The sequence below is a fragment of the Pimephales promelas genome, chromosome 12 (genome assembly GCF_988280905.1).
Source record: "Pimephales promelas chromosome 12, fPimPro1.hap1.1, whole genome shotgun sequence".
Lineage (NCBI taxonomy): Eukaryota > Metazoa > Chordata > Actinopteri > Cypriniformes > Leuciscidae > Pimephales > Pimephales promelas.
In genome coordinates, this window is record NC_142780.1 from 22,745,935 (window position 1) to 22,773,856 (window position 27,922).

General features: G+C 37.1%; 1 protein-coding gene across 1 annotated transcript; it reads left to right on the forward strand.

Annotated features, from left to right (window-relative positions):
- Window positions 1-462: 462 nt before the first annotated feature.
- On the forward strand, window positions 463-27,624 carry fam171a1 (family with sequence similarity 171 member A1). Its single transcript, XM_039680014.2, has 8 exons — window positions 463-830; window positions 13,126-13,353; window positions 14,621-14,713; window positions 17,592-17,750; window positions 18,846-19,022; window positions 22,500-22,616; window positions 22,987-23,101; window positions 23,262-27,624. Exons 1-8 carry the CDS (start codon window positions 719-721, stop codon window positions 24,931-24,933), a joined length of 2,673 nt encoding a protein of 890 aa, XP_039535948.2. The 5' UTR covers window positions 463-718; the 3' UTR covers window positions 24,934-27,624.
- Window positions 27,625-27,922: the final 298 nt, after the last annotated feature.

The following is a 27,922-nucleotide window of genomic DNA, read 5'->3' on the forward strand; positions in this document are numbered from 1 at the left end:
TTACATTCAGAGCTATAATTAAATTATTTATTTCAGGCATAGTTTATATACTCAGCAAAAAATCATGACAGTTGAAATATCTAATATCTCGATCTAAAATATTTTTTTATTTTTTCTAAATTATCGATATAAAAAGAATATTTTTAAATATATTTAGACCAAAAAAATGTCCCCCCACTTTTAACAGCTTTTTCTCGAGCAAATTTGTTGTTATTTGTGTGAACCTGAGACCTGAACAATTTTCAGAAAAAAAAATTATCTGACATTATCTTTTATCAAAAAAAGATTTGACAGTCTTGCTATGAGATGTTACTCCACACTCTTCTACCAAGAATGTTGTGTCAGACCCTTGAGTTTGAGAACCGCTTGTGAGGTGATTGACCGTTTAAGACAGCAGATGGTGGTCTAATCCTTCTTTCTGTAGGACAAGACCAGCAGCACCACCTGGTCGACTCGTGGCGTGGAAAGGGTTAAACTGGTGGAGTTGAGTCCAGGGAAGGCTTCTGTCTTCTCGAGTTGAGATGGGGAAACCGCGGCAACACGGAGATGCTCAGCGGAGGGTTGTTCTAATCGCCCGTCGGTGTTCAATGACATGATCAGATTAGCTAAAACTCCAAATTATGGCTGGGAACCTCCGCTGCAACGAGTTTCTATATACTCCTGTCGCATAGAAAAGCCGCATTGTTGAGCAAAAGCGTTGTAACCGTGAGCAGCAATAATGCGAGGGGCGGACAGCAGCAGCAGGTCTGCCGTGATTGTGCTCTTCCTGCTGGGATGCGATTTATGGACGGCGGCCGCTAAAACACTGCAGGAGAACAGCGATGCCAAAGGTAAGAGACACGCCGTTAATACATCACTTCTGTTTCAGTTTAGAGAGACCTTGAGGGAAATTTGGGAGCTTTGCTTTGACTTTCTGAATGGCATTCCCAGTGCTAACTGTTAGCAACTTAGCATATTATAACGCAGAGTGTGTAACGACCATAAAGCGAATACATCTTATTAATAAAATATTTTATTGTTTTAACGACGCAAACTTTGTTAAATGTTCTTAGTTCGATTGCTCTGGTGTTTTGTAAATCTCAAGCCATCTGTTTGAAATCTGATCCCATTTTTGTGATGCCTGCATGTCGTTGCAACAAGCATCATCACTGCAGCTTCCAATGCACATGAATGAACCAAGTTAACGTGCTCCTATCATATGTGTCATTTTCTTTAGGTCTTACATTTTTCATGCGATATTCCCATATTTAGGCTATCTGCTACAACTAAAAGTAGATTAGAAATCTACAACACCATCGACTGTATACATTGGTCTATTGTAAACACAAACAGTAAACATGGGCGTTTTATATTTTTGTGCATTAATTTATTTAAAAAAAAAAGATTTATATATATGTAATGTAATAACAAGGCAGCCACGTATCAAACGTCACTTAGGACACTATAGGACACATTTTGAGCAGTATTATTGTCCATTGGAAAGAAGCTAACGTTACAACTCTTTCTATTAAATGTGGATCAAACGCTTGTGTTAAAGTTACATGTCTGTATGGCAAAACAAACAGGAAAACCTCCCTCTTGAGATGAGACAGCATCTCTAATTTTACATTCATTATTAGCCACAAATAGCCAGATATTAAATAAATTTTTGTCCTGTAAATATTTTTGTACAGGGACCTATGACTCTCTATGGTGTCATTGAGTTCAGTTCTAAAAGCTCACTGAAACCTAAATGGACCTGGTTTATTTATGCCGTGATGGTTTTATTATGAGATTATTTCTGGGTTCTGACTATTTCAGGCTGTTATACTCTAATTGATCTCGCTAATGTATCAAGTAATGCAATGTTAAGTGTCTGTGCAATAAGATATCAGTGTGCAGGCAAGGAAGGAAATTGAAAAAGCTGTTTTCATATCACAAGTTCATATTTGACATTTACATAATCCAGATATCACCGCAGTTGTACAGGGTTGAATACTTTTATGTGAGGCACGGATGTCAGATTGCGAAACCCTGTTCAAATAATGTGGTTGGCAAGGCTCACCTTTTGACAGCTGATTGATTTAGCAGCTTAGAGACTGGCAGTTTGGTTAAATCCTTCATCTCTGAGGTATAATATGAGGAATCCCCTTAACCCCCCTTCCCTCCTGATGGAGACTCGTCCTCCCCCTCCGTCTCCTGCTGATGAGCAGCGGCAGCACAGATGGGTCTTTGCTGTTCTCTGCTTTAGAACAGTAGACTGGCACAGTGTCAGCTTTGACTATGCAAAATAGGGCTTTCCTGCCTTTTGTCCAGTCTGTGCCACTTCCTCATCACCAGGATCTGAAAAGGGAAAGCTGTGTGTGAGGCCTTGACGCAGTTTAGTCAGACGTGGAATGAGTTTTGCAATGCAGCTTTGAACCTTATTGCCTGAATTTTTTTCAGTAGTTTATGCAAAGCTTTGGATTTTAAGTTACTACTGTTATATTTTTACGCTTCACACTGTGTTTAAATGAGTTATAAGCTTGTCAAATGATTGTCTAATTTTGCTATGTAACAGACTTGAAAGTGTGATGTGCACGTCTTTTCTAACAGAAACAAATTTAATAAGTTCTTCATTTGCTTTTCACATGCAAATCTTTCCTTTTCTTATATTTTATTCTGTGTTCTATAAGTGACTCTATGCTATCATTTAACAGGTTATTTCTTGAATGACAAACTGCTATCTTTATGAACAAGTATAGAGGCTTTTGGAGTACCATTATGTATTTTTTTTAAATATTTATTTATTTGACAGGTATATTTGACAGTAATTTTTATTCGGTAAATGTTACTTGAATTTCAATTAAAGGACACGACCGGACTGATTTAAATCTGCAGTCCTCAGTTTTTACCTCTTTGTCACCATCTCTGTTGAAAATCTGCAATTGCAGTTATTCGCGGAATTATCAACTTTATGTGGGTTGTGCTTCGGCACGGCACTGCACTGCACGGATGAATTAATGTTTTGAGGAGCATGTGCACGTGTCAGTCTACAAAAAATAGACTATAGGGATGGGACGATAACCGGTTTCACGATAAACCGTGATAAAATGTACTGACGGTTAGTATTATCGTTTAAAATGTAATTATCATTAAAACCGTGTTTGATTATCGCGATTTTAATAACTCACTGAATCCTGTCGGCCAGTCTGACGCAGGCGCGCAGCACGCAATGTTTTTTAAATTACTATTCGAGAAGGAATGGTGGAAGGCAGTGACCGTGCTCAGGAGATTTTTCAGCCTTTTAAGAGGACCAAATCTGAGGTGTGGTCATACAAAAGTCCTGAGGGAAACTTGATCGAGGATGGTCACCCTGTCTGCCGAACAAAAAGTCACTGCAATAGAAACACTTCAAATCTGCCGACCGTTTTGTGTGCTCATCACCCGAACGCAAGGCAAGTTAACTTTGACCTCAATGCCAAAACTATGTCTGGGAAACAATTGGGCACGAAATGTTGTTTTGAGTTGAAACATTTTATGTCACTCACTTGAAATAGACGTCAAGCTTCCGCGAAGAAAAGTTCGTAGCAAGTGGATTTGAGCCAAAGACGAACGAACAACTTCAAACAAGACTATTATTAAGAGTGATATTTTAAGGGATAGTAAAGTATAGATACATCACGTATTAAACCGATTTTATTTTTACCACATAATTATGGGGACATATGAATTGATAATGAGATTAGCTAATGTTTTAAATCTTACCTGTTTATGAATTCATTTTGTAAAACAATCGTCCAGACAAGATATATCACACCAATATTATCAAACTCTGTAAGCAATAAATCAACTATGATTTAATTTTTGCAATACAATCAAACACCAGAGACGCAAGACGGCAAGTTGTATTTGAATGAAACAAGAGCGCGCGTCCGTTGTGATATGGATGTGCGCTGTTTAATAATGTGTTGCTATTGACGACTGGCATTATAAAGAAGCAAATGCCATAGAATAGAATCTTGCTTAAAAAACTGCATAGAGAGGCTTGTTTTATTTGTTGTTTGTTGATTTTCAATTATAAAACTTGTTGAAATGTTTTCAGTGTGAGCATCAGTTCTTTTTGAGCACTTTCATAAATTTTTAACAAAACCGTGATAATATTGATAATCACGATTATTTTGGACACTATAATCGTGATATGAAATTTTCATACCGTCCCATCCCTAATAGACTACAAGTCTACAAGAAATAGCACGTGTCAAGTTCTACAAAAAATTAAGCACGATGACTGTTTAATACTGATAATAATAGTACAAGTTTCATCAGCATATTAGAATGATCTCTGAAGGATCAAATTCTGATTTGCCATCACAGATAATAAATAAATGGATAAACGCACGCTGATAACAATATAGCCTATATGCTGCCTGCACAATCAAGAAATGCATGCTGCAAACATGTTTTTTTTGTGTGTGCGTGTATGTTTTAAAATAGCCCCTGTACTGCCAATATTGTTCATGCCAACAGTCAGATATTTACTGTAAGCAATTGCTTATCACACACACTCAAAAACAGAGACTAAATGGACTCCTTAATAGGTTCCTACTATAATGTGTTAGGGCTTAGAACAATGGGGCTTAGGGAACTAGCTATGTTTTAGAGCTTGAGAGACTCATAAAGGCTGATAAAGAGAATAAGGCTGGTGTTTTCCACTCATTAATTATCATAAATGGGGATTTCTATGGAATATTCTCTGGATTTTGGACATTGCTGTAGTGAAGAAAAGGAAAGGTCTGTTTGTTTGCCCCCTAGCATTTCAAAGCATTTTAAGCACACTGGAGACCCCTGTTGTGCTTAATTTTTTATGGGGTCATGTTTTCAGCGAACACTCAGACATTTTCTCATATCTGATTACCCAAACCAGACTATCTCCCTTGGGCAAGCCTTCTCCTTCTCTCTCTCTCTCTCTCTCTCTCTCTCTCTCTCTCTCTCTCTCTCTCTCTCTCTCTCTCTCTCTCTCTCTCTCTCTCTCTCTCTCTCTCACACACACACACACAATCGTTATCTTGCAAACAGAGACAGTGGACTCTTATATCATTCTAAGGCCCTATTTAGTAGAGATCGACGAGTAGTGGATTTTACAATAGCTAGCTAGGTTGGACCGCACTAGGGTGTGTTTTCCAAAAGCATCAGATTAGCCAAATATGGTTGCAAGTTCTATTGAACTCTATTGGTAACAACAACAGATTGCGACCATAGTTAGCTTTGGGAAACGCACCCTGGCCGTTAATCGATTAATCAACTGATCTTTTTTAAATTAAGTACTGAATGAATTTTAGGGATGCACTGATATAAAAATGTTGGTCTATACCAATAATTCTTTATATTTGAAAGCCGATAACCGATATATTGGTTGATTAATCTAAATCCAAATTTTTCTGTAATTTTTTAGAGCATTGATTACAAAAACAAAAGTCTCTTACCATTTAAAATTCCTGTCCATGGCGCACAATTATAATGATGCTCTCATGCAAACATGGAACACAACCCATACACAAATGTATGGGTTGTGTTTCATTGCTAACACTTGATAAGTCATTAAAGACCCCTTGAAATCCCCTGAAAAGCAGTTTTTTGTCCTGTGTTGACATTCTTTCATTTGAAACAGGAAGTTTGTTTTTAAGAGTTTTTATAGCATTGTTTTAGTTGTGAAAGTGTTTTGAGAGGAAAGGTAAAAAAGTAACTACTAGCCTACCTAAAAATAATCTGAAGGAAATACTTTTGGATCTGATTAGAATTTTATGGGTACAAATGTCTATGCCTGTGAAACATGATAATCCTCCAACACAACAACAGTCTTTTAACTTTAAGCAGAGCCTGGACATACTGAATGAGCGTGGAGCTCTCTCTCATTCACACACACACAGTCTCTCACAGTGTGTCCTTTTATAGAGGGAGGGGGAGAGAGACAGCCTGTCTGCTGCACATCTGGATAAGTCATTTTCCCACAAAACGGAAAGACAAGCTTGTTTTATGTTTTAGAATATCAAAAAAAAATGTCTTGGATAATTTTACTTTTAGAAATAAAATAATAATTTAGTAACATTTAAGAACTGTTACATTAATATTCAAATAACTTTTTTTTTTGGGGGGGGGGGGGGGGGTGGTTGTACTTTAGAGGGATGATCCTCTAATGGGAAACAAAATTTCTGACAGTGAAGCCTTTTAATAACACCGCTCTAGATAATCAAGCTGTCTTTGTTGTGACAGTAAATTGTTACTGTAACCTTTATTTATGTAAATATAATGAGGCCTAATAATGAGTCCATGATTTTGCTGTTGGTCTTATAGAACTAAAATGTTTGGAGAATGAAACACTTTAAGGAAGTTTACTTGTTGTTTTTGTTTTTTGTTTTTTTGTATTAATGATGTATTACTCTTATCTGTATAAGATGACAGATTATTTAAATTTGAAAAAATGCAAGTGATCGTGCCTGTGCCTCCATATCCTACATTAAGGTCGCTAATACTTTGGATAACGTTAATAACTAAGCCACATGCCTTGTTTTACTTTCTTTGCCATTGACATCCGACTGAACTACAAATGTTTCACTGACGTCTGTGAAAAAGGGATGGAACCCCCAGCATACAAAACATTTTTGGAGAGCTTTCCATAACTTTTAATAGATAATATTTCATCATTTGAGAATATATAAATTGGGGGCGGAAATCTTTAGATCTCACAATCTAATCTGATTCAGGGAATCAATTCTTGAGATCATTTGTTTTCTTATTAAAGGGGTGGTAAAATACCCTTTTCACAAGATTTAAAATAAGACTTTGATGTTCTCAGAGTGTGTATGTGAAGTTTTTGCTCAAAATACCCCACAGATATTTTTATATAGCGTGTTAAAATTGTTACTTTTTAAGGGTGCGCAAAAACGTACTGTTTTTGTGTGTCAAATTTATACTCCATTCCCAACGGCATAAAGGATGACCATGTAGAGCATTTGAAAGGGAAATGCTGGCAGGTGAAACCCCAAATTGTCAAGCAAAATGCAGTTTCTCACAACACACATAATCATGTGCCTAAGATTACATTGTATTTTCCTTCAACCATACAATTTCGCAAGTTTACTTGTCTAGCGGTTTTGTGTTTGTCTGCAATTGGCAGCAATTCTCTAGCTAGCACACAATTCCACTGTTAATATGTGGATTTAAAAAAAAACAAACTAAGCTCAGAATTTAAAATCAGTGAAGAGAGAATCACAATGAATTAAGAGGGGTTTTTTTCTCCCACCTCTATTGGAAATATGTGCAGACTTTTTTTGGTCAGTGATCTTTTGTTGAAACTTAATTAAAGCTACAATATGTATTTAGTTTTTGGTTAGAGTTAGAGATCCCTAGTGCAAAAAAAATAAGGTGTAGGTTGATGACGTATAAGTGGAATTATGGAACTTGTCATTATGCTGATGGATCTAATAATGTTTATGGATGAGTGATGTTTTTGACATGACTGTGGTATGAAGCAGAGAAGCAGGTCGCGATTGCTAATGAGAGACAGATATCAGCGCCACATGTAAGTCCTGCGGTTATAAAGGAATAAGAACACTTAATTCTACCGAACTACCCGCAAGTGCTGGTTTACTCGCTCAGGTCAGTTTATTAGACTAATGAAACTTGTGAGGTAATGCAGCGCTGTTTCACTTGGTCTACACTATCACACTATACTGCATTTGAGTGTGTTGAAAGTTATAATATTATTCTATGTGTTAGTTTGTCTGTATTAAACTAGCAGTAAGCTAGATCAACATTAGAATAACACACTGATCATACAACAGCAGCGTGAGTGTGCCGTTAGACGTAACGCAGTACGAGCGGAAACCAGGGATAACGCGAATATTACGTCATTGATGGGCAACAATGACCAGGGACGAGCCATTATTTAAAATTGGAAATCTCTACACAAATGAAACTGCAGGAAAAACTGCATGGAATATATCACACTGTACAAGTGATTTTTGGATATTTTATTATAAAAATCGTACATATTGTATCTTTAACTCATTTTAATATACGTGAAATAAACGTTCATAATCTTCTTTTTGTCTTCCATGCAAATCTCTGATAACTTAAACACTCTAACCCTGTCACCCTTGACAGTTAATGCTGTTATTTATTTATTTTTTCAGATTAATCAATAATTTGGTTTACTGAAGTGTTCCTAAGGTTTAGAATCCAGCGTATTGACTGATCATTACCCTATTCATTACTGCACACATGACTCTGGGGTTAATGATACCTAGATTCAATGGCAGATAGAAGTGGGTTGGGTATTAAATGTCTTTTTGATGTCTAATCATGGTTCATGTTCTGACATTTTTGTTTGTTGAGTTAATCACAGTCTTGGCTAATTTGTTTTTTTTTTTAACTGTAAAATGACAGTCTCACAACAAAATGCATGCATACACAGGCAGGCATGCATTTTGAAATGGAATCAAATCTATAACCTAAACTTCCTTAGAATATTAGAGTAAATGTTATATGTCTGCATTCCCTCTCTTTCCGTTTGCCTCTTTCTATCCTCCACTGCAATGCAGCATCCTTAAAGGTTTCTATGCGCACACACCCTTCAAAATAATAGATCTCATTTATGATCCGATTGTGACCTGCCGACCAGCCGCTGTCAGTGTGAGCTGTACCAAAGAGCTGACTGCGTGTGATCTGCCTTGTAGAGCAGCGATGATGTCATAGATTCAGAGAGGGAGTCAGCAGTTCACAGCATGTGTGTATCATTCAGAGTGGGGGAGGGAGAGGGGAATTCCCAGAGAGAGCAGAAAGGAGCCAGGCTACAGTGCGTCCTACAATCAAACAGTGAATAACTCCTTGCAAAACACTGACAAATAAGATCCTGTTAGGTCAAAAGTTAAATAGAGGTTTCCTGATACCAAAAAAAACAATTATCTTTATGCAGAGAATTCTCACGTGGCGTCTAAATCACGCTCTTTGAGTCAAGCTTCATGATGATAAGGCCTTCTTATACTGTGCATTTACTCATGCAATTATGCTTTGGTTTGCTTGTTTAAGTTAAAACAGATGGACTTGATTTGGTCAAATCAAATTCTCCAGAATATATTAACTCTTGCGCTACTTCTGATTTTAACTAATCAAAAATGTAATTACTAGTTGTAATTTAAAACAACGTAAATATTATCATTTTAGTTTATTTTATTATTTTTATATTATATTTAGTCAATTCAGTAAATTGTATAATTATGTAAGGTAGTAATAATAATATAAACAATAAAATATCTGAGGCTTTCCATATTTGAGAAAAATGTATTTTAGATATTTATTGAAAAGTTTTTAATTATTAATTAAAATTATATATAAGACTGTATGTCATGCGTGTTTGTGCTTATTTGAAGAAAGGGCATTACAATAGGAGCATGCGAGGTGAAAGGCTTAGGAACAGGAGAAGATATGGGCATTAGAGTATGTTATGGAGCTTACGCTGTTTGAAGAGATGGAGAGTATAGGTAAAGCATGCAGGATGACTGAAGACATCTGATGGCCTTAATATGTTTCTCAGCAATTCCCAGGAGAGCTTGAGAGCAAAGTAAAGTTCTTACTATTCATCACAATGCTGTTTTTCAAGTCAAATATTTACCTAGTGTTGGATGACTGCGTTCCCTTCAGAGTGCCGGGTAACATTTCAAAAGCTGCTGACAGTAAACAGTGCTGCGTTGACACTGACTGCACCTGTGCTTTGAAAAAAGACCACAGGTGGCTGCTTATTATATGTGATTTTTTTTTTGTGTGTGTGTGTTATAATATTTAATGAAATAATTTAGGTATCTTCCCCCATACGCCTGAAGTACTTTTCACATACATGGTAATAAACTCGCATCAAAATGGAAACTCCGCCGCCATATTGATATCACATGACCAAGTGAATACTGCACATTTATCGTGCCAAGTATTGGTCCCTTTTGTTTGCAGGATAAATTAAGTTGTGACCATGTGAAAATATTTGTAAAACAGAATGAAAAATACACATTTAAGTACCCGTTTGGGAAATCTATTCAGTCAGTCAATAACTAAACATGCAGTGACTCGTCCTGGGGAAACTAGTTTCAGAAAGGCTTACAAGGCAGTATAACGTCATGGCTATTAGAGCTTTTAGTCACTACTCTGCTTATTTTTTAGTAGAAATTGAGTCCTAGTTTGAATAAATGAAAACACATTTACTCCTTTCAGCTGCTTTTCAGAGGATTTTTCCAGTGTGGATCAGAGTTATATGCAAATAAAGCAGTCTCTGGTGACTGTTTGACTCACCCAAGGCTGTTGTATTATTGCACCAATTATGTAAAGTGTTCTTTATGACTAACGTCCTGATTGGTCCATGGTTGTGAGACCTTCCAAATCGCTCAGTGCTGCCTGGATAATACTGTAACCTCCTCACCCCTCTCTCCACTCGGTGAAATCAATACATCCCTCCCCCCAGTCCAAATATGTTTCCGTTTTAATTCAAATATTTTACCAATTTTTATTAATGGCCTCCATTTTACTGTTGTTCCTGACAGCCAGTTCCCTACACTGCCATGCTCTTTTCCATCTCACAGTAGACACTTACCTCAAATCAGTATTTCACATCTGTTTGTCTGTTTGTTTGGAAAGTAGCAATGCAATCAGTCTATCATTATCACAAAATAAAGTCCTTAAGGATGATTTAATCGCCTTGTCGGGTGTTTTCATACATGATTCTTTATTTAGCATGTTTTAATCTGAGCTCTGTGGGTATTCAGGGTTTGCATACAGTATATGCTCTTGAGGTGGGGTAAGTGACTACACACAGCTGTCAGCCTTTCACTGATAAAGCACCGGGGAGGGAAGTGATGTGACGTGATGGTAACAGCATGTAAACTTGTGTGTGCGTCAATGTTTTTTGGTCTGTTTTCCTTTTGGCTTTATGCTGGATTTCAAACGTTCAAGCTGTGTAGGAAAATAATAGGTAGGCTGTTTTTACTCTTAATCCTTAAGATAAAGTAAAGTAGGTGCTATAATCTGTGTGCTGATTGTGTGGATTGTGTTAAAATACACATTAACTAAGGACTCCTAAAGGTCATTAGAAATCATTCTGACACTGAAACTAGTGTATTTTATAGAAATGTCTAGGTGCTCTTGACAGTTCAAAATTTGTTAGGTCTGTGTGGTTTTTCCTATACATTGCATTTTTCCTCATTGTTTCTATGCTTTGGTAGATAAGCGATTACTGTGGGGAAGTAACATTGAATAAATTCGTTTTTCAAGTTTTCCTTTTGTTGTTTTCCCTTTATAATGGTTAGCCTTTGCATTTTAAGCATGTCTATTACAAAGTCAAAGCAACCAAACTTCTTTGTTTGAATCCAAACGAAATCCAACTGAAAAATGGAAATAAATATCAGACTTGCAGCACAAACATATGTTAATAAGGACCACAGACACTTCCCCCCCCATTGTTTTCCACTATAGCAATATTTACTTAAATTTGTCTGTCTCTGCCCAAGAACATTTTCCTCTCTTTGATTTGTTTATGGATCAGGTCAGTGGAATGTATCACTATAAAAAGGAAGTGTGTTTTTGCAGTGGCTTCCTTAAAAGAAGCCAAAGGATTTTAGAGGAAGGAAAAGCAGCCTATTGTTTGGGCACAGTTGTTTCCATTGGCGATGTAAAGGATGTGGAGGGGGTTTTCTCTGTGTAATGATTGGTTCTTTTGCTTAAGTCCCCTTTGAGGATTTCTGTGAAAACGGACAAGGGAACCTGCAGAACATTTCTCAACGTCAACATTAGGGTGCACTTTATGTAATTAAAGAGGGTCACATGTAATACAATTACTCATTTTTATTGGCTGTTGCCTGTGGTCAATTCTGCCCACAATTCTGTGCTCTAATTCTTATTGTCTTGCATAAAATGTAATCTCAATAAATTGTAAGCTTAAAGGTTTTTAATTTGATGCTTCACAATTGCTTCTGTCCATAGAGTGGTAAGTCATTATCCTTTATTTACGTTTTGTGCGTAAACTCTTATGATTGAGTTGGTAACAATTTACAGTAAGGTCTCATTCGTTAACATTAGTTAATGTATTAGAAAACATGAGCTAACGAACAATGAGCAATACATGTGTTACAGTTAATAAAAATCCAGCTGTTCATTGTTTGTGCATGTTAGTTCACATCACAGTGCATTAACTAATGTTAACAAATGCAACTTTTGATTTATTGTATTAGTAAATGCTGAAATTAACATTAACTAAAATTAATATATGCTGTAGAATTGTTAGTTCATGTTAACTAAAGTAGTTAACTAATGAAACTTGCAACATGTTAGCATTTGTGTGTTTGCAGAAAGTGTTTTAATTGAGCTAGAAAGAAATCTATGAAAAATGGTAATTACTAATCTAAAAAGAGCAGTACAGAATGGCTAAACTACAGAAATTAAATGTTTTTTGCTTAAAAAAGGCAGCTGCTTGTACATGCATGTATATTTTTTTTTTTAAATATATTATTTTTAGGGCATATCTCAAGATATATTATTTGCATACTACTTACATAATACTTCCAAAAAGAGAAAGTGCATGCTGCACTTAATTAACTGAAAAAAACAAACAAACAAAGTGTGTAATGTTGTATACTTCACAAATTTGCAGTTTTCTTTATCCACCATCATAATATAAAAATATATATATATTATACTATATTCATTCGCGTAAGTTCATTCAGCAGTATTCGTACATCAAAAGTGATGTAGTAGAGGGTGACGAAAAAAGTAAGCGAGGGTCTCCACAAAGTTTGAGCACAAGTGGTCACAAAAGATGTAGCCTATTTGAAACGTCTGATAATACCAATAATGTAATGGTAATGCGTCTTGGTTGACCACTTGTGATCGGTTCACATAATACCAGGTGGAAAGGAAAAAGGCTTTCTCTCTCGCTTGCTTAATTTCCGAGATATATCATTTGCGGGCGCCAGGGAGCTGCTATCAATATGCAGGAGACTCCCGGACCTAGCGAGAGGTGGGATGTTTAAGATTAGATGGTTAAGTGCACAGTGTGTAGAGTATGTCATTTGGGACACAACTAATGTGACCCTGTCATGCTGACATCTCTTTTTTTTTTTTCTTCAGAAGTGGCGCTGAAGGTTCACCTGAGTGACGCTAGTACTCACCAGCCTCTCTCTGGTGTCACTGTGGAGATCTTCACAAACCACACCCCTGTTGCCTCGGATATCTCTGGTGCCGATGGCAACGCCTTCATCAGGTTCACCTATCGCCTTGGCGACCTTCTTGTAGTCACTGCAATTAAGCGTGGCTACGTACCCAACTCCATTCCATGGCGACCAAGCAGGCTACCTGGTAATGACCTCATATTGGATCATTATTTTTGTTTGTGCTTTTTTCGATTTTTCGATTCTATTTAATGGAAATCCCAAAATGAATATCCACTATTCAACTTAGTGTGAGTTCACCCTTAATGCCCGTTCACACCAAAAATGATAACTAACTATATTAGAGTCCACACCAGCGGACGATATCGTTGTGTTTATTCTAAGCGTGTTCTTCTCTGCTGCTTTAAATGCTCGTTACAGCAGAATGGATTTTGATTGGCTGTCAATGTTTATATCGTTCTTCAGCTGGATAAAAACGTTCTGAAAGTGATTCCAACGATATTGTTTCTCTGTGCCGTTATCGTTATGACTGTGTTGTGAACTCTGCTATTCTTCAATATTGAGAATGATTTTTAGAATTAGAACTATATCTTTATAGTTATTATCCGAACCCTGGTGTCCACCAAACAAGCTAGGTTTTAGTCGAAAACTAAAAGTCTTAAGTCGAAAATGAATTTGGTGTTTAGGATAGGGCATTTTGTATTTAGGATTGGGCATTTGGTCATTTAACCATTTAAGAGTGGTCATTTAGGGATTTAGGATTGGGAATTTGGGAATTAGGATTGGGCATTTTAGGATTTAGGAGTGTATGCAAATAAGGAGGCGTGGCCCAAATACTGCAGGCTGGGTTTAAAATGGCTGGTGCGTATAGGCACATTATGGACAGCAGAGGGCGCTCCCAGTGCTAGGATCTGTGTTAAAATGCTGATGTGAACGCTATAGCGCTAAGCGGACCAGGGCTAAATTTATTCATTTATTTTTTTCGGCCCGCATCAAATAAACCAAGCAAACTAAACTACTTATTTTTCAGCGTGTCTGAACAAAGCCGTATTTCTTTTCTATGAACATAGTGTTAATGGGATGGATTAACTCTACTGTAACTCTTGGTGACTGACACATCCTGTGGGTCACTCTATTAAGGATCTTGAACAGGAAATGAAAACTAGAGTGGAGCAGGAATGCAGAAAGCTGTAAGAAATAAATAGAATGTTAGATTACAGCTAATGAGATTAACCTACGCTTACATGGCTAAGCACAGCTCAATCTTGCCGATGTTTCAGGGCGCTAAGTTTGTTTAGCAACATTTTGTGAAGCAGGAGGTCATACTCTCTTTCTCCCTGTGCAGATCAATAATAACGAGTGAAAGACCTTCGGAGGAGAGATATTGAGATGTTGTGGTCATGATTCTGAGCTTGTGATTCATCTTCCTAATTATGACTTTTTTTGTTTTCAAGTCTTCTCATCTCTCAGTCTGGACCTGCTTCCTGAGAGAGCTGCAACTCTGATGGTGTATGATGACGTGGTGCAGATTGTCTCTGGATATCAAGGTAACAGTCACTTGTGTTTACTGATGTGGTAGCTACATCAGTAAGACATTTTAAACCATTGTATGGTTTTTGTTATAAGTTGTGCAATTTTCGTCTTGCTCCTTCAGTGTCAAATGTCCATTTATTTACGGTATAGAACAGATGCTGTGAGAATGTGTAAAAATGCAGCAGGATCTGTTTTTAAACTAGACTGTTTACTAGAACAGTGTTAGGATATCATATAGATATGAAACTTTAATAGTGATGCACTTTTGTTGTTCACACATGACACGCACGCACTGATTCACTAGGGATTGAAAATAGTGTGTTAATGAACTAGTGAGAGTGAAGGAGAGAGTGAGTGTGTATTTGGAGTCGGTCATTAAAATGGCCCGACAGATCCCTTGTTTGTGTGTGTACAGAACAGCGTGTTTGTAATCAGAACATTTTAGACATTCCATTTATCATTTTGTTCTTATATTATGACTTTATTGTGCTATGTAAACTCTAAATAAATATATATATTTTTATTTTTTAATATTTTGTTGTCTTGGTTCCAGTAAAGAAAAAGGTTTTACCTAAACTTTGGGGAGTTTATATATAAAACAAGACAACAAATTGTGAATGGGTTTAAAAAACATTCAAGATGCATTACTATTAAAAATTTGGGATTAGTTTTTTTTCTAGATAAATTAATACTTAAAATATAAATGAATCAAATGTGATGGTGAAGTCTTTTACATTGTTAGAAAAAATTGCTATTGCTTTTAAACTTTCTCATCAAAAAATGTATCATGGTTTCCACAGAAATATTAATCAGCACAAGTTTTTTGTTGTTGATAATAATCCATAGATAATAATAATTATAATAATAATTCTTAAAAAATTTTGCACTAAATCAGCATATTAGAATGTTTTTTGAAGGATCACGTGACCTGATTTTTCAACATCATTACTCCAGTCTTCAGCTTTGCCATCACAGGAATAAATTGCACTTTAAAATGTATAATAATATGTAATATATTCAATCAAATAAATGCAGCCTTGGTGAGCATTCTTTCGAAAACCTTTTAATGGTAGTGTAAATTCTCTGGAAGGTTGTGATATCCCATGCTGATTTGCTTCTTAAGTAAATGTATGTTTTAAGGATATTTAAAGATTTTTCTAGAATACAAGATAAAATACTGAAGAAAATACATTTTAACATTGAATTGTCTTGGTAATTGTGTCATGTGGCAAGTATATTGAAAATCGTTCTGTACTGTTGTCCACATGGCTCATAGGGCTTCATCCAAATAAAGCTTTCTGAGTGAGTGTGAAGCCACATTTAAATGAGAGGCTGTATACACACACACAAAGCAAGAATGAGAGGAATTCACTTTTTATCTTTCATATTCTTCCTTTTTTTGTCTCCCTGTTATCCACATGTCCCTATTTCCCCTCTGACTTACACTGTTTTCCTTTACTCTTGCCCCTAGCAACCTCTTTTCTTTTAGTAACCTGTCCCTCGGTATGTGATATTTTGGGAGAGAGACATGTTTATCGGTCTCAGAGGACTACTAACGCTGCACTCTCATTCAGAGCATCGCCCCAGTCCAGTCCCCTTAAAACACTCAATCACCACACGCTCATAACAAAAGCATAGGACACTGACAGACATGCAGAGCCTCAGACTCACTGCTGAATCAAAGGCTTTTCTCACACTCTCGCACCACAGATCTGCTATTATAATCCTCTTCTTGGAGACTATTATCACACACTCTCACCTATCGCTCAAACACCAACGCGTTTTCAGACAAAACACCTTTCGTATTTCACTGCAAATGTGTGTGATGTACTTGAAATCAGCTCTTCTGACGGGTAGCAAAGAAATAATGAAAAGGCTAATTGAGAGCCAAGCACTTGACTTACGAAAAGAAAACGGAATAATTATTATTTATGTTCAAAATCGATTAATAGCTTTTTTGCTAAATAGTTTTCAAAAGTAAAATCAGATGTATATGCTACAAGTGCATTCAGGCAACACAAAATTACAATGTACAGTATGACAAATGACTAATGGTTACATTTGAATTGTTTGTAAAGATTGATTTGATAATTGAACGATTTTTTGTTTCTTTTACAGAAATTGCTACTTTTATTCAGGAAGGATTCATTAAATTAATTAATAGTGACAGTAAATACAATTATATTATACCAAAAGATTACTTTTTCAAATAAATGCTGTTCTTTCTTACTAAAACTTTCTATTAATTAAAGAGTCTTGTTAAAAAAATGTATCTTAGTTTTCACAAAAATAATAACCTGCTCAACTGTCTTAAAAGTTTAACAAGAATAAGAAGAAATGTTTTTTGAGACCCAAGTCGTCATATTAGTATGATTTCTGAAGGATCATGTGATGCTGAAGACTGGACTAATGGCTACTGAAAATTCCATCACAGGAATAAATGAAATGTTCAAATATATTAAAATAAAATATAATAACACTAACCCTTACCTTAAATTGCAGTCTTATTTCAAAATGTATATATTTTACTCTACCTTTAATCAAGTAAATGCATCCTTAGTGTGTATTAGAGATTATTATTATTATTATTATTATTTTTACAAACATCTTGGCACCCTAATCTTCCTAGTACTGAGGGTGTCATTTTGGGAGTTTTTGTAGTTGGTTACTATGGTCCATTTGGACTATAGCTTAGTCTCATGTCTATGGTATGTAAGATTTGCCAAAATGGAAACAATGACATCACTCTCAAGAGACATGTGTTGCAGTAAGAGCACTCCATTAGCTACTGTTCCACTTTATTTACATAATGTCTGGGCTGTTCGATCATTAACCTAATGTATGCTCATTTCTGCCATCTTATCTTATTTTGGTGTGTGTTTGCATTTATAGGTTCAAAGCTGCAGCCTTCAGTGCACTTCCAGAGAAGAGCATTGAGTCTTCCTCCTAATGCAACCTACAACAATCTAACAGCCTTCCTCACTGTGAGCAGTTCAACACAAGACACGCAGTACTTCCCCTACCTGCAGGGGCTTCATCCCAACTACACAGGTAACACACCAGATTTCAACAGCAGTTAAAAATGTCATGACATTGGGCATTTGGTTAAAATATTGCTAAATGTCAGTTAAAAAAAGAGTACATTTTTCATACCAACAACATAAACAGTGGCAGTTTTATTAAAGGGTTAGTTCACATAAAAATGAAAATTACACCATGATTTACCCTCAAGCCATCCTAAGTTTATAAGACTTTTTTTCTTTCAGACGAATAAAATCGGAGTTATATTAAAAAATATCCTGTAAAAAATATAAGCGGCCAATATTTAATTTGCATTAGAAAGTGTTGTCAAAAGAAAAAATGCTACATTTTTGTATTGTAATCTTGAAAAGTTATTTTAACTCTGAACTGATCAGTGTTGTTTCAGAATAACAGCTTTTTAATAGAAAGCTCTCCAACACTCTGAATAATTATTTGTTAAGCCATTACAGAACAATTTTCACCGTCCTTAATGATGATATATTCTAAATGAAACACAATTTTTTGCTGTGGGTGTTGTAATAATGGATGGCTTTATGTGTATCTGATGCCGTTTTAGATGACTCTCATTAATATAAAGGTCATCAAGAAATATTATTGTGGATCCAACAAAGTATCAAGATGGTTTCTCGCACAGAAGTCCTTAAAATCAAACACTGAAATGTCTTAACATTACCATGAACTAGATAAGCCAAAATAATACTTTAAGTAAGGATGCACCAAATTGCTCAAAATAGACCATAAAGACATTTATATTGTTATAAAGTAGTTCTATTTATTAAGATCATGTAACACTGAAGACTGAACTAATTAACTAATGGCAGCTAAAAAATACAGCTTTGCATCATAGGAATGAATGAATTACATTTTAAAATATATTTAAAACAAATATTTTAAAGTGTGATATTCCATAATATCACTGTTTTATACTGTAATCTTAATCAAATAACTGCAGGCTTGGTGAGCATAAGAAACTCAATAAAAAAATCTTACCCCAACAATAGTGTCTATAATTTATTCTTTATCTCAGTCTTTTTTTTTCATATATATTTTTTCTTTTTTCTTTTTTTTTTCATATATATTTTTTCACTTTTCTTTCTCTGACAGGCAGTGATCGAAAGTTCGAGTTGACTCCTATAGCTGCTATCAGTGTCCATCTTTTGGGCAGCGATGGGGCGGAGCTTCAAGTCAGTGAGCCAATCAGTGTAAGCATCCCTCTTCCTGAAAACAGTGGATTGAAAGAGAATGATCACATCCCCGCCTGGAGGTTTGACCCTAAACTGGGTGAGTTTATTATTACACACATTCGTTTTAAAGTAGAAAATATCCCTTTAAATCACATGAACTGTTACTAACATGTCACAACTAAAGAGTTATATAGTGGGTTGTTACACCAAAGGTGCTGAAGGTGTTTCCTGCCTGAGGCGGGTCTACTGTATGTTTGTATGTGAGGTTGTGATCTCTTCAAAGCCTCCAGATATCCTGTTTTCCTGGTTTTGAGGCGAGTAAGTCCACAGGAAGTGTTAAAGCCTGAGCTGGGTCGGACTGTTTTTGAATCTTTAGGAATTTTGATGGAAAGGTGTTCCTCGGGTCAAGAGCTGAATGGACCCATTTCCTAGTTTCACATTTCCAGAACTTGAACACATCTTTTTTCATGACCAGATTTAAAAAAATAATAATAATAAGCACAATTAGTCTTGTAAATGGGAGTTCAGAGAATAGGACAAGTATATCAAAAACTGAAACTTCACATTTACAGTATGAAAATATTTATTAAGTGAAAATTCTTGCCATCATAGCCTGTTAAAGTTGCTGTTTTTTGCTGTGATATTTGTGAGATTATACAGATTTCAGTAGGCAAATCTCATAATCAAATAATACACAGACAGAATAATTCTGTTCCAAATCAAATCCAAGTCACAAGGGTTTTCCCTCTGTGGCTTTTATTTCTTACCCCAGACTGTGGTGTAATTCACAAGAAACAACATGCTTTGCAATTTGTATGTATTGTAATGTATCATAAATGTATTGCTTTAAAATGTACAATAAATAACATCTATGTAGTTTCTTAAAGTCCCCCTGTGGTGAAAATCTAGTTTTTAATGTTGTTTATATGTCTATGTGTGTTTTAATATACTTTAAGACTAACCATGTGGAAATACATAAGTCAACACCACTGCTGAGTATTTTCTCCTGCAGTGGAAAAAAAAGACAAAAACGTGGTTTGAAATCGTTGGTTTCTGACAATACCTTGTAACCATTGTCTGTAGCATATCGTCTCAAGAGAAGCCAGCCTATCTCGGTATATTTTTCTGCTGAAATGCAAAATCGGCTATATATTAATAGCTATAAATTTAATCTATATATTAAATTTAGCTATATAGAGGGTGAATTGAGTATATGATGTATATTATGATCCATTTCAAAAAAGTTTAAGTTTTATAAGCTCAAATGCTCGCCTTGCTCTGTTCTGTGATGCACGTTTGAACTCGTTCATTTCGTTCGTTGAATGAACCAAATGACTCGAAAAAAGATTTCTTCATTTTGACTTTTGAATGTGAATAAAAGTGAATTTAGGCATCACCAACATTATATTATACAGTAAGAAACATGGATATTGATTTTGAGATTTACCAAAGATAACTTTTGACTGTTTATTAAATGATTATTGTTCTTAAAAATGAACTTTAAGCTAGCATTAAATGACCGCAAATGATTTCTAAATGTAAAAATAGGGGTAATGAGCATGGAGTAAGGTAATATATGTCTGAAACTAAATCAGATCATGCAGAAGAACAAGAGAAACATTGAAAGAAGAACATCGTGGGAAGTACTGAGGGAGAATCCTTTCCGAATTTATAAGTTCAGGCTCCATCTCTGGGCTGCTCTGTTATCACTGTTGTCTCCTAGCAGCTGCTCATAAACAGAGCAGAGAACAAGGTGGGAAACAGCAGCTGGCGCTAACTTGATTTCCTTTCTTAGGGCACAGAGATGTAAGCTACTTTGTTGTCTGAAGTGCACTGGGAGACGGGGATAAGAACTAGTCTGAAAAGCCCCTGGCATCACGCGGCATATAAATGACACACTTCCTCCCAGTGTTTTCTAATAGTAGCACTGCGATGAAAAATGGTCTCTGCAGCATAGTAAACAAAGTCACATGGTTTCATGATTGTGTGTTGAATGCATGTATGTGGCTATGTGTACAAAATATAATCCCGGTCCTCACTTTCTGACACTCTGGTAAAAAGTGGTGTTTATGGTTAGAATTAGGTTAAGGTTAGGAACATCACAGGAGTTAATTACATTTTAAAATATATTTAAATAAAAAAGTTCCTTTTAAATTGTAAAAGTAATAATTCACAGTATTGTATTTTGACCTTGAGAGACTCAAAAAAATGACCCCGGATTTTGGAATAATAACACTAATAAACACTATATTGATCTTCATGGTCTGTTCCTTGTTTTGCGGTTAACTCAATGGATACTGGATCAAAGCATATGCGTTTGTGTAAATACATTATGAAATGGCAAAGACACCGTATATAATGCCTAGCACAAGGCAGTTCAAACAAAGCTTTCTTTGCTTGGCAGATTGATATATTGGAGAGTTCTGCATGTGACTGTGTTGTGAGAGTGTGGGAAGATGTTCATAGATATTCCTGTGCACAAACAGTAATGTGAGGATGAAGGTAATTGATTGTGTAAACCGAATCATTCTCCAGCCTTCCTCTTCTCTGTGTGGCCATCAGTATTTCACTCAGCACGCTGTGTTTATGTGGCCTGTATAGTCACCAGTGCAGTGTACGTGCCTTTATAGCACAGATCAATTCAACATGGTGCTCATGGAGAAAAAACAATGACACTTTTTAGAACCTCACAACCACAAAATATGTATTATGTATCATTATGGTCGTCTACACCAGACAAACATAATTTTGTTCCTCTTTACCTTAATTAGTGTGTTTGTTTGTTTTTTTTACCCACTTTTCCCTTCTTCATTATTTATTATTTATTATATAAACCTTCCATTAACAAACACTGCCACCAAGTGGCCAATTAGGCCATCCTCCGATTCACGGCCATCAAACTCAAATACTTGAAACTTCCAGGCTGGGGTTTTGGAGTAGGACAGTGGCCCTCCAGGAGTGGAGTTTGACACACATGCTCTAATGTTCAACTTGATGAGTTCAACCCGCACATTCATTTCAGAGTGTAAATTTAGTTTATACTCTTAATGGAAATACATGAATTTGAATCATGAATCCTATTCGAATTGTTTGCCTTTATTGGGAATGCACAACAACCCAGATTCAGATCCTGAAAGAGGCACTTACTGTGGTTTGTGTGGTTTTGCTTTGGCATGGCTTTAATCGCCGCCTGACCCCGTAAACCGTTGGCAAAGTATCCAGACAGAATAATGCAGTAGAAAGTATAATGAATCCACTGTATGTGATCGGTAGCGAAACCTGATACACTCAGCACTCAAATACTCAAATCACCTGCTAACCGTAGACTTCCTCAAGATGGTGCGCTATATTTTCTTTGTGATTGATTAAATTATTGTATTTTAATTTTGATAACAGCTATAATGTAAACTTAATAAAAATGCCACAGAAATATAATGTAAATATTATATAATTTCATTACATTTTATTTGAATTATATTTTTTAAATGTTTAATTTTGATATACAATCAAAAGATAAAATGTTTTAAACATATTAAATATATATTTTCAATGTGTGTTTTGTGTGTTTGTGCAGGGGCCTGGTTGAAGAGCAGTCTGGGATATATCCAGAGAGAGGGGAAACAGTTAACTCTCACATATATTGCCCCTCAGCTTGGCTATTGGGTCGCAGCCATGTCTCCCATAAACACAGGTATCAATTCCTGGCCATTTTTCCAGATTTCTCATCTTTGTTTAGTTGACTCTGCATTCTTTGACCCTTTTGAATGGCCATTAATGCAGAGAGCAGCCTGATGGGCAGACATGCAAGTGCTTTGTGGCAGACAGTTATTGACTTCTGTAGCTGTTTGCACATTCACTGTGCTATTCATATTCACCAGCTGAGAGAATAATGCCATTACATGGGGGTGGGGGTTAGTTTAGTGAGCATTCAGCATGAAAATAATGGTTATAGGAAATCTACTTTTATTGATGGAAAGTATACAGTGAAGTGGACAACAGTGAAAATGCGAGTAGGATGGATGGATTCCTCTATGCTGAACACCATGTATGTTCTGTTGTAGGTCCAGTGGTGGCAAAGGACATTAGCACTTATCACACAGTCTTCCTACTGGCCATATTAGGAGGCATGGCCCTGATACTGCTCTTTCTGCTTTGCCTGCTCCTCTACTATTGCAGGTGTGTCTTCTTTTGACTGAGTAAAAGATCAAAATTTGGATGTATAGATGAAAAGGCAAGATTGTTGAGTGTACAATGCTTAGTGACCTCAGTAGTCAAGAGGAAAATTAAGATCTTCCCCTAGTATTTATGATGGTTCAACAAGTTTCTGTTCTTTCAGGAGGAAGTGTGCGTGCTTACGGCCCGTCCACAGGAAGTTGACTCTATCCTCCGCTTTGGATGGCTCTAAACGAGACCAGGCTACTTCCATGTCCCACCTGAACCTCATCAATGAGACTAACCTTGACCACAGTGGGGCGGAGCCGGACATGCACACGCCTATGCTTAAACCCACCCCCTATGACTCCTCCACCAATGAGCTTGCAGCTTCGCACGGCGAGCTCCGTAGCCGGGGATCCAACCACTACAAACACTCAGTGGAGATATTTCCCCTCAAATCAGCTTGTTCAAACACTCCCTCCGAGGGTTACGATTCCTCGGCGGGACGCGGGGAGTATCGACGAAGCTATACATCCATCACGACTTCATCCGTCCATCCCCTCCACATGTCCGTCTCGTCTTCATCTCCCCATCCGTTGCATCACACCACCTCCGCGGGACGTCTGTCTTCGGAGAGTAAATCGAGCCTGCGAGATCCCCGTCTCTCTCCCGTTTCGGCCGCATCCACAAGTCCCGCCGGATCCCCGGAGCGGGAACAAGGAATCGAGCGGCGGGCGGCAGACTACATGCTGTCCCGCTCCGTAGACCATCTGGAGCGTCCCACCCCGCTTCCCAGACACGGAGCCCTGCTCTGCTGCACCTCCGAATTGCAAATCAACCAAGGTGAAGAGATGTATCGCAAGGCTCGGCCCACTCTCGTTATTCCCGCCCACTACATGCGACTTCCAGGGACGCACCCCCTGTCGGGGCAGGCGCTGCTTTTGCAGTCGGACGAACAGAGTGAATTGGAAAGCATTCAGGCGGAGCTCAGCGCAAGTCATCAGCCCCAGTGCCAAGTCCCGCACACATGGGGCAAAGGGGAGCAAGAAGGAGGGGTACAAGGGGACAACCGAGGCGGAGGAGCGGAGGAGTGGACACTGCAGACGGCTGCTGTTCCTGGCGATCTCTCCATCCCCGACTCGCTCAGTCAAGCGGGCCTGGATGTAGTGCAGATGAACGGAGAAGATCAGCTTCTGGCTGAAAAGACTTTGATGGCGCTCAGGGGAGGAAAGCCACTCCCACACCCCAGAGCTTGGTTCGTGTCACTGGACGGCCGCTCCAACGCGCACATCCGCCATTCCTACATCGACCTGCAGAGGGCAGGATGCAACAGCAGTTGTGTCGGAAGCAATGACGCCAGTCTGGACTCTGGGGTTGATATGAGCGATGTCACACCGGGGCGGCGTGTTCGTGATAAAGTCAGGGTTAAAACTAAAGCTGCGGCTCAACCCACGGTGCCTGTTGAATGTACGCCACTTGTATTTGTAGAGGATTCGAATGCTAATGCAGAGAGCAGCGGGAGCCCCACACCAGTCTGCAGCCCAGAAGAACACTCTCTAGGGGGTTTATTGCAGGAAAAAGAGAGGGAGGAGGAAGACGAAGGGACTTTGTCACCCCAGACGCCTCCACCTGAGCTTCCTTCACCACCTCCTTTGCCTGATCCCGTGGTTGAGACAGCAGAGGAGACGGGGACTGATAGTGAGGTTTTTAGGACTGAGGAGACTCAAATGCACATGAGCAGCAGCCGGCCAGACAACCTTATGGTGCCTGACGAAGGCGGTGAAGACGACAACAAGAAAAGTCCTTGGCAAAAAAGAGAGGAGCGACCACTACTGGCCTTAAACCTAAAATGACACGTCTTTTAAAGGGATAGTTCACCCAAAAAAAGGAAAATTCATCATTTACTCTCACTCATGTTTTTCCAAATGTCTGTTTGTCCGTACAGTAAAAGTCGATGAAAACAGTTGAAACACTACTCAAAATAGTGTACTTTCTCCTGCGGAACATAAAAAGTGAAACATAACATGTTGAGGGTGAGTAAGTGACAGAAGTTTCGGTAACACTTTATTTTACAGTGTCCTTGTTACTTATGTTACATTTACTTACCATAGTAATAACAGTCAATTATGCATAATTACATGAAACTAACCTTCAACCAAACCCTAATCCTACCTTAAAGGAGAACTCCGGCGCAAAATGAACCTTTGGTCTAATTAATAACACATTGTTACCTAGTCAACCATTCTCTAAGATTTGTTTTCATGATAATCGAATGTAAAGAGTTTTATCTCTATGTATGGGGGCATATAATAAGTAAAAAGAAATAGCTAGTTAATACCACTAACAAGGCTCAAAATAGCCCCACACTAACACAGTAACACAGGAGCCATCATTGGAAAACAAGCCGAGACGTGGTTCAACTTATCGGGACCGTTTTCCAAAGATGGCTCCTGCCTGCATACACGAAGTGGACTGTCTTTATAAAATATCTTTTCATTAAACGGTCTGTGCACTTATAAAGTTCTCAATGCTTCGTTTTGAGCCTTGTTAGTGGTATTAACTAGCGATTTCTTTTTACTTATTAAATGCCCCCATATGTATAGAGAGATAAAACTCTTTACATTTGATTATCATGAAAACAAATCTCAGAGAACGGTCGACTAGGAACCAACGTGTTATTAGACCAAAGGTTCATTTTGCGCCGGAGTTCTCCTTTAACCCTATAGTAATTAATATTACTCAGTACTTGGATATATAATTACACTGTAACAATGACACCTTAAAATAAAGTGGAACCGAAGATTATTCTTTTCTTCTTTTTTGGTGAACTGTCCCTTTAAGTGGTCCCTTGCTGGACTGTTGAATGGAGTTGCCTTATGAGTGCAGGTCTGTGCGTGGCTATTTGCCTGTGGCAATGAAAGCCAAAAAGCCATAGCACAAATAATTATTGGAGCTGCTCTGCCTCATGACTGTTCAATGAGGAAGAACAAACTCAAGTTCCCAAGGAAAAACACCCTTAAATACCACCAGTCTATTGCACAAATGCTATGGCTTTCTAGACACACACTTTCAGCAAAAAATATTGCAAGCCATTGTAATGATGATTTAAATGTTGTTTAAGCTTTATGAGATGCTGCTGTTTTTGAGCAATATGACATCTAGTGGCAACATATGTACGCTGCAACTATACCACTAAGTGTTTCCCAGCACTTATTTTTGAACATTTTATGGGATGACAGGTGGAATGTCCTCCACATTCTAATGGGATATAATGCATAAAACCACTATAATGGGATCTGCAATCTAAATCTCACCCATTTTTATTTTTATTGATATCATGCGTTCATTCTTGAGTAGAATACAGCTGAAGCTTTGTGAAACCAAATAAGTTTACATAATGCACCATTTGTTCCAGTCATTTTGGCTTTGATGTTGAGCACAGGTTTTCAAATGTGTGTTTCTTTCGACTTTAGGATTACAGTAGTAATTTTGCCAACATTGCTAGTGGACTTCAGAGAAGCAGACTGAACTGTAAAATAAAATAAAACACTATGCATTGCTTTAAACTGAAGGATCTTGTAGCTAATAGATTCCTCTTTTTATTTTATTTTTTTAACCACATTATTTTAATTCCAATCTATGTTGTTTTGTTATCATTATTTTGGTTTAGACTTGCCTTAGTGTGTGAGTGAAGTGGACGGCACATTCAGACGAGGGCTGGATTCAAACACTTACTCGCATAAACTGCCACCAGCTTTTCTTTCCCAAACTGTGCCTTTTTAGTTATCATTTATATCCATAATTAGATTTCTTTTTCCTCTCAACCATTATCAGTTTGTGTCATCTATATAATTTGATGTTTTTCAGAATATTTTAACAGTCCTTTGATCTCATTGTGTGTTAAGTGTTTTAATGTTGTATCTGGGTGTACAGTGGGGTCCAAAAGTCTGAAACCACACTGAAGATTTATTTTGACACAATTAAAACGATAAGCAGTGGACATATTTAAAATATTCAAATGCATTTTTGCAACTCGAGCGCTGCTGTCATTGAAGCAAAAAGTCGAGACTCAATACAACTTTACTCGCCTTGTTATATTGACAGTATTTGTCATGAAAAAATACCATACATTTTGACGATACCAATTTTAATTAATAAAAACAAATGTTTAATAATTTTTACTAGTACTCTTGGACTGTTGGATGCCACTGTGTTCAGTGCATTTTATGAATCTGCTCTCTCCTTTTTTTTCTGCCTTGTATGTATGTACATATTCATTCACTCAGTTGATTACGCTCATGTGAGTGTGTTGCTCTATTTCTGTGTGTTGTCGACATACTGTGCGGTGTGTGTATGTACTGATGTAGGACTGAAAGCAATGAATCATTTTTTGAAAGCTGTTGAAGGTCTGATATGTTACCAGGGTAACCACTTGGTAAGAATCCTTGTGTCACTCGGCTCTTCAGCAATCTTTGAATGTCTGGACTGGTTGCTTGTATTATAATTCAGGCCTATTATCCCAATAAAGCCAAAAAACAATTGAACATTGTTTTTCAACATATCTAATTCTGATGCAATACAATTAAACGCTAGAACCATCTAGGTCACGTTATGATGAATAAAGTGGCCCAACAACACCTGTAACAGATACTAGACTGACTGCACTGGATGATATTAAAGGTGTATATATATTTAAATGACTATACACACACACATACAGTACTGTTTAAAAGTTTGGAAACATTACAATTTCTCTTGTCTTCACCAAAGCTGCTATTTAATCGTAAAAACAGTAATATTGTGAAACATTATTACAATTTAAAATAACTGTTTTCTATGTTA

What these genes read in the sequence shown, in the direction of transcription:
- fam171a1 (XM_039680014.2), top strand. Translation starts at nt 719, where the DNA reads ATGCGAGGGGCGGACAGCAGCAGCAGGTCTGCCGTGATTGTGCTCTTC. An exon ending in GATTGTCTCTGGATATCAAG is followed by an intron (nt 14,714 to 17,591) that starts GTAACAGTCACT and finishes TTGCATTTATAG; the next exon opens with GTTCAAAGCTGCAGCCTTCA. An exon ending in GAGGTTTGACCCTAAACTGG is followed by an intron (nt 19,023 to 22,499) that starts GTGAGTTTATTA and finishes GTGTTTGTGCAG; the next exon opens with GGGCCTGGTTGAAGAGCAGT.